The 7951-nt window shown below is 44.7% G+C and overlaps 2 protein-coding genes across 2 annotated transcripts; both read left to right on the top strand.

The window, feature by feature from the left end:
- Positions 1-2010: 2010 nt before the first annotated feature.
- On the top strand, positions 2011-4347 carry LOC123096105 (uncharacterized). The gene is made up of 3 exons (XM_044517709.1): positions 2011-2347; positions 2995-3100; positions 3771-4347. Exons 2-3 carry the CDS (start codon positions 3041-3043, stop codon positions 4209-4211), a joined length of 501 nt encoding a protein of 166 aa, XP_044373644.1. The 5' UTR covers positions 2011-2347; positions 2995-3040; the 3' UTR covers positions 4212-4347.
- Positions 4348-6151: 1804 nt separating this feature from the next.
- LOC123096652 (uncharacterized) lies at positions 6152-7710 on the top strand. Its single transcript, XM_044518411.1, has 2 exons — positions 6152-6644; positions 7306-7710. The coding sequence occupies exons 1-2, from the start codon at positions 6585-6587 to the stop codon at positions 7708-7710; spliced, it is 465 nt and encodes a 154-aa protein (XP_044374346.1). The 5' UTR covers positions 6152-6584.
- The last annotated feature ends 241 nt before the right edge of the window (positions 7711-7951 follow it).

Raw genomic sequence — 7951 nt, 5'->3', positions numbered from 1 at the left:
ATACCATGTAGAAGTGCATGCTCTAGCCAATGCAATCAAAAGACCGATCTGATGGAAGTGACTAGGCAGCACATTATACGTCAACACTCCCTCTCACGTGTGGCTCCCTCAGGTCTAAACGTAGACCGAAAGTAGGTTGCAATTTAATTGCGCCAGCCGGGTCTTGAACCCAAGACCTCTTGGCTCTGATGCCATGTTAGAAAATATGCAACTTGTATTTCCATGAGGCCATATGCCAGTATATATACATGTACAGGTGCAGGAAATATGCAGAAAACCCCTTATACAATGGGGTAAAGACAAAAGGCGGTCAAGAGAAGATAGGCCGCCTTGAGCTTTCCGTGCAGCCAACATTCAGTTTCAAAGCGGTCTTAAGGTCTTGCGTCGCGTTGAGACAGGCGATGTGCTCTCGCGCCGTTTCGTTTCTACCCCGCTTAAAAAAAGAGAGGGAGCCAGGGAAAAGTTTTACGCTTCCATTCCCCTGGCCTTCTTTCTCCTAATGTCTAGAGCTCTTGTCTCCTCCTAAACACCTAGGGTAAAGACAAACGCTTTTAGCATGTGCCACCTCCGACACCATGGCTGTAGACGGGAAGGAGCACAAGGGAGGGAAAGCAACAGTTGCCGAGAAGAAACCGACGGCGAAGCCCAAAGGGAAAGTGGAAGCCCTCCACTGTGGACTAGGCCCAACTGGACCGGTTGACCGCAGCTGGCTACCTGCTGACAGCGGACTTGTCACAAGAGACCACGCTGCTGCCCGCTCTCCACTCGATATCGAACGTGGCGGACGCGCCCGGGCTCGTCCGGGCGTCCCCATATCCACCCACATATGGGCTGGATGGGGTTGCCGGTCAGCCCGAACGTTTGGGCTAAGTTTGGAGCGTTCGGTCGGGTGTCAATTTTACGTCCGGGCAGGCCGTCCGGAGCTCGGTCGGGTGTCAATTTGACGTCCGGGCAGGCCGTCCGGAGCGTCTGGGGCTTGTATAGGGCGTCCTGTTGTAGATGTGTTAACAATATTATTCAAGCCAAATAATGTACTGAGTACTGACGTACAAGCCATAAACTTAATTATCCCGGAAAAGGCATGACATATTCTAGTACACCAAATACAAATTAATTGCATGAGCTGTCGCCATCGTTCGGTAGCTTTATTTCCCATGCGAGGCTGATAGTTTGACTTAGGATGGCACTAACATAAGCAATTACTATAACACGTGTTTAGGATCCGGACAACTGGAGTTGACAGTAGTAATCCGGTGCGCATGTGAATACGAGAGATCTAAACACGCCGCATCTCGACTTGTCTGCTCAATGATTCTTGGGAAGGATTGATCCATAAGAAAACAATGAGGACTCTAGTGTGCTACGGAACCCCGGTAAGTACATGAAAGGTACACATGACAATATGATCAAAGACTAACAAAGCACGTACCACTAGTAACCTATGGCTGTGTGATACATATCATGTGACATATTTCCTTCGTCCGGAAATACTTGTCAGAGAAATGAATATATACTCCCTCCGTCCGAAAATACTTGTTAGAGAAATAGATGTATCTAGACATATTTTAATTCTAGATATATCATTTTTATCCATTTCTCTGACAAGTATTTCCGGACGGAGGGAGTATGTGATAAGCAATTCAAACAATTCAAAAAGAAATGCAAAGGTCATGGATTATCTTCCTTTTTAAAAAGAAAAACAAAGCACATACCCTCAACATATTTGATAGTGTACCGGGGTGATTGCTAGAAATATTCTCATAGATGAAACTTTAATAATACCATTACATGGAAACCCACAATGATATTAAGGAAAACCTGTTTCTCTAACCCCTGACAGGCAATCCAAGTGCATGTGTGTATATAACATTATTAAAACCAAGGCATTTCAAGTGTGTAGAGACACCAGGGGACACATAGGCTTTGAGTAGTTTTGAGGTTTGTTTAAAATATAATACTCAGCTGTAGCTGGAGCTTCTTATCTCATCATCATGCCTATCCTTTTCCTGGCACCAGACGGAAGCATCTTTGACACATCAAGATACATGGAATCGAACCTCATTGGCCAAAGTGACTTGGATTCGTTCGGCATGCCTACAAAAAAGGCCCCACCAGCTGCTGCGCTGTGAAGCTCATGGCAGCCCGGAGAGAATCTCATATCCCCTCCATCGCCTCCCTCTCGCCCTGGTGCCTCAAATCATATCTATATCTACCTGCTTGCTTGCTTGCTTGCATCTCAGCAGAAGCAAAGCTCTGGCCTGGTAAACAAACTGTAAGAGAGGAGAGCTTCGTTGGGAGAGGCAGAGGGAGTACCTTCTCTGGGAGGCGGCTGGAAACCAAAACAGAGGTGGGCACAGCCTTCTTCTGATCTCTTGTCTTGTTTCTTCTTCTTCCATGGAACATGTTGTGGCGTGCTTCAGAGCTCAGAGTAGGCAGATCCTTGTGTTCTTCTCAAGTGCTCTTTGCGATGAATTTTTCCGGAAGGCCGAGTGGCATGCGCTAGTCTGAAAGGAAATTTGCCAGCTACTTCTTTCTCCGTCTCCCTCATAGCTCTATCCATTTTGCTACCCTGTCATAGAAAGAACAGTTTTACTGTTGTTGACAGAAGCGTAACAGAATGCCGTTCACTTAGTTAGAGAAATACAGTACTCCATCCGATTCATATTAATTGTCGCTGATTTAGTATTGTACTAAATCAGGGACAATTAATATGGATCGGAGGGAGTACTAGATTTGATCGGTTGTATTAGTGTGTAAGCTATAAGTTCAATCTGAAAAACAAATGAATAAAATTGGTTTCTCCACAAAAACCAAAAAAATCAGGGCGTTTTTCTTTTCTTCCTGGAGGACATAAGCACATAGGTTGTAATGAAAGCTACCAATTCATGGAACAAGGCACTACAACAAATATTTCAACACTGAACATAGATCCTATTATTATCATTTAAGTCAGAAATTGCATGCGGTACTCACTGTGATATTCCCATGAAACAGATTGGAGATAGACACAGAAAGACTTGCAGCTAGCATTTTCCAAGAGATGGACAGAGAGGAGATGAAGATGGTTATCCTGGGGCAAGAACAAACATTCAGACAACAGGTAAGGCAGCACACTCGGTAAACACCATTCTACCTATGTGTGCATCTTCCAGTAGAACATTGGACACGCTTCCAGTATACGGCCAGGGAGTAGGCATCATCGCAAACTTTTCCCTGGACAATTTCGTGGGTGTGTATGTAGCTCTCCATAGCCGGGCAACTAACCAGAACATGCAACACCTTAACACATAAGTTAATTTCTCCAATGCATCAACAGATGTGAGCATACCCATGTTTTAATAGTAATAGCCGTCTTCCCATCCAATACCGTCCTGACAGGTTGGACATGGGTTCTGGCTGAAGTAGTAGCCCACCGAGCTCACTAGCCTGAAAGAGGCTATATCCTGATGCCACTCATTCCCAAAATATAGTCCAAACCAGCCTCGGTAGCATGTAGTTTGGTGTCTCCTACCGTGCAAACAAGGGAAACTCTTTGCGCAGGGTGTGAGTGTGACTTCCTAAGTAATAATAGGTTGCATCATGCTCTCTCTGCATCCTATTATATATCCAATTGATGGAGGTACGAATAGTCATATGTAAGAAGAAATAGAGTACAAGCAAGTAGTTGAGACATTAATGCTAGTCTCTAAGAAGCAGTACTGCATTTGCTGTGTGCACTTCAAGATAGGCGAAAAAGCTTCTCACCGATTTGCACATCTTTGCTGAACCAGGTTCATGAGATGCACCGAGTTTACCATGTTCAGAAACAACTGATGAGGGAGATGCAGTTAGCTGGGCTGAACCAGGCTCACGCTGAGACGAAACATAAACTTGAGGTCTGGCGCGACGACAAGGCTACCGACCGTCAGCAACTCTACAGCTTCTCAAACAGCTGCACCCCTGCCTCTGCTGCAGAAGAATGCGACCTCGAGCTCACTCTGGCAACCGGGAGCAGCAGAAGCCACAAGGGCAAGCAAGTCGGCAAGTCCTCAAACTCAGACTCAGGGATGGCGGTGTCGTCAACATCGACCGAATCCGATCTGGCTCAGTTCAAGGAGTTTGACACAAGGGTGGTGAGGTTTCAGACCGAGAGCAAGAGGTTTACCATTGCCGATGAGACGAATCGGTCTCCTTGGCCGTACCAGCCTGTGATCCTTAGGGTGGCACGGTGACCGACTTAGCTAGGGTTTGGCGTTGTAGATTTCAGAGAAAGAAGAAGAGATGTTGTCACTTCACAGAGCAAATTTGCTCCAACAATTTGCAATAGACAAGAGGTCTCCATCTTCCGGAGGCATATGCAACATCTAATTTAGTTGTTTCGGCAAAACCTCTGAACAAAGAACAAACATATGTAACATCTAATTTAGTTGTTTCGGCAAAACCTCTGAACAAAGAACACAATTGATTCAGAATTCCAGCCACGTTCATAAGCACGACAAGTATGCTAAAATGTTAATATGCAAAAGTAACAACTCACTGGACTTTTCTGCAGTGAAGCTATAACACAATAGATTTTTGAATTGCATGAACTATGACATGAATTCGTAGTTGTTTACTCAACCAAGCCGAGTAAGTTGGTTTCTCCACAGAAAATAATCCAGACGTTTTTCTTTTCTTCCTGAAGGACATAAGTACATAGGTCGTACTGAAAGCCGCCAATTAATGGAACAAGGCACTACAACAAATATTTCAACACTGAAGACAGATCCTATTATTACAATTTACCACAGAAATTGCATGCCGTACTCATTCTGAAAGGTTAATTTCTTCAGTGCATCAACAAATGTGAGCATATCCATGTTTTAACAGTAATAGGAGTGTTCCCATCTAATACCGTCCTTATAGGTTGGACATGGGTTAAGACTGAAGGTGTAGCCCACTGAGTTCACTGGCCTGAAAGAGGCTATATCCTGATGCCACTCATTCCCAAATTTTAGTCCAAACCAGCCTCCGTAGCCTGCAGTTTGGTGTCTCCTACCATGCAAAGAGGGGAAACTCTTTGCTCAGGGTGTGAGTGTGACTTCCTAAGTACTGCTAGGTTGCACCATGCTCTCTTTGCATCCCATTATATATCCAGTTGATGGATGTACGAATAATAATAGGTGACAGGTAGAGTAGAAGCAAGTAGTTGAGACATTAAGACTAGTTTCTAAGAAGCAGTACTGCATTAGTTGTGCATTTCAAGATAGGTGAAAAAGCTTCTCACCAAATCTGCACATCTTTGCTGAACCAGGTTCATGAGATGCATCGAGTTTACCGTGTTCAGAAACAACTGATGAGGGAGATGCAGATAGCTGGGCTGAACCAGGCTCACGCTAAGACGAAACCTAAACTCGAGGTCTGGTGCGATGACAGGGCCACCAACCGTCAGCAACTCTACAGCTTCTCAAACAACTGCATCCCTGCCTCTGCTGCAGAAGAATGCAACCTTGAGCTCACTCTAGCAACCGGGAGCAGCAGAAGCCACAAGGGCAAGCAAGTGGGCAAGTCCTCAAACTCAGACTCCGGGATGACGGTGTCGTCAACATCGACCGAATCCGATCTGGCTCAGTTCAAGGAGTTTGACAAAAGGGTGGTGAGGTGACCGAGAGCAAGAGGTTACCATTGCCGATGAGACGAATCAGTCTCCTTGGCCGTACACCCTGTGATCCTTAGGGTGGCACGGTGACCGACTTAGCTAGGATTTGGTGTTGTAGATTTCAGAGAAAGAAGAAGAGATGTTGTCATGTCATAGAGCTAATTTGCTTCAACAATTTGCAATAGACAAGAGATGACCGCGTAACGGTCTCCATCTTTCAGAGCCATATGTAACATCTAATTTAGTTGTTTCGGCAAAACCTCTGAACAAAGAACACGATTGATTCAGAATTTCAGCCACGTTCATAAGCACGGCAAGTATGCTAAAATGTTAATATGCAAAAGTAACAACTCACTGGACTTTTCTGCAGTGAAGCTACTCCCTCCATTCCACAATGTAGTGCTTCCTCTATCTCCGTGCTTCAACTTTGACCGTAAATTTAACTACCAAGACCGATTGCGGCGGGAGCAAAAATTATATCAGTGAATTCGTATTCGAAAGAAGTTTTTAATTATGTAATTTTTTCACCCGCCGCAGTCGGTCTCGTTCGTTAAATTTATGGTCAAAGTTCGACCTCGGAAAGCGCGGGCGCACTATATTTTGGAATGGAGGGAGTATAACACAACAGATTTTTGAATTGCGTGAATTACCACATGAATATTCGTAGCCGTTTACTCAACCAAGCGGAGTAAGTTGGTTTCTCCACAGAAAAATAATGAAAATTGGTTTCTCCACAGAAAATAATCCAGACGTTTTTTTCTTTTCTTCCGGAAGGACATAAGTACATAGGTCGTACTGAAAGCTACCAATTAACAGAACAAGGCACTACAACAAATATTTCAACACTGAAGACAGATCCTATTATTACCATTTACGACAGAAATTGCATGCCGTATTCATTCTGAAATTCCCATGAAGCAGATTGGAGATAGACACAGAAAGACTTGCGGCTAGCATTTTCCAAGAGATGGACAGAGAGGAGATGAAGATGGTTATCTTGGGGCAAGAACAAACATTCAGACAACAGGTAAGGCAACACACTCGTGTAAACACTATTCTACCTATGTGTGCATCTTCCAGTAGAACATCGGACACGCTTCCAGTATACAGCCGGTCATCAGGCATCATCGCAAACTTTTCCCTGGACAATTTCGTGGGTGTGTATGTAGCTCTCCATAGTCGGGGAACTAACCAGAACATGCAACACCTTAACACATAAGTTAATTTCTCCAATGCATCAACAAATGTGAGCATACCCATGTTTTAATAGTAATAGGAGTGTTCCCATCAAATACTGTCCTTACAGGTTGGACATGGGTTGAGACTAAATATGTAGCCCACTGAGCTCACTGGCCTGAAAGAGGCTATATCCTGATGCCACTCATTCCCAAAATATAGTCCAAACCAGCCTATGTAGCCTGCAGTTTGGTGTCTCCTACCGTGCAAACAGGGGGAACTCTTTGCTCAGGGTGACTTCCTAAGTACTGCTAGGTTGCACCATGCTCTCTTTGCATCCCATTATATATCCAGTTGATGGATGTACGAATAATAATAGGTGACAGGAAATAGAGTAGAAGCAAGTAGTTGAGACATTAAGACTAGTTTCTAAGAAGCAGTACTGCATTAGTTGTGCATTTCAAGATAGGCGAAAAAGCTTCTCACCAATCTCCACATCTTTGCTGAACCAGGTTCATGAGATTCACCGAGTTTACCATGTTCAGAAACAAGTGATGAGGGAGATGCAGATAGCTGGGCTGAACCAGGCTCACGCTGAGACAAAACATAAACTCGAGGTCTGGCGTGACGACAAGGCTACCGACCGTCAGCAACTCTACAGCTTCTCAAACAGCTGGATCCCTGCCTCTGCTGCAGAAGAATGCAACCTTGAGCTCACCGTAGCAACCGGGAGCAGCAGAAGCCACAAGGGCAAGCAAGTGGGCAAGTCCTCAAACTCATACTCCGGGATGGCGGTGTCGTCAACATCGAGCGGATCCGATCTGGCTCGGTTCAAGGAGTTTGACACGAGGTTGGTGAGGTTTCAGATTGAGAGCAAAAGGGTGCACCAGCCTGTGATCCTTAGGATGGCACGGTGACCGACTTAGCTAGGATATGGTGTTGTAGATTTCAGAGGAAGAAGAAGAGATGTTGTCACATCACAGAGCTAATTTGCTTCAACAATTTGCAATAGACATGAGATGACCACGTAACGGTCTCCATCTTTCGGAGGTATATGTACATTTGGTTTAGTTGTTTCAGCAAAAACTCTGAACCAAAAACACAAGTGATTCAGAATTTCAGCCAGGTTCATAAGCACAATAAGTATGCCAAAATGTT

Source organism: Triticum aestivum, chromosome 4D (assembly GCF_018294505.1).
Source record: "Triticum aestivum cultivar Chinese Spring chromosome 4D, IWGSC CS RefSeq v2.1, whole genome shotgun sequence".
NCBI classification, from domain to species: domain Eukaryota; kingdom Viridiplantae; phylum Streptophyta; class Magnoliopsida; order Poales; family Poaceae; genus Triticum; species Triticum aestivum.
The sequence above is the reverse complement of the archived record's forward strand: the minus strand, read 5'-3'. Positions and strand labels throughout refer to the sequence as shown.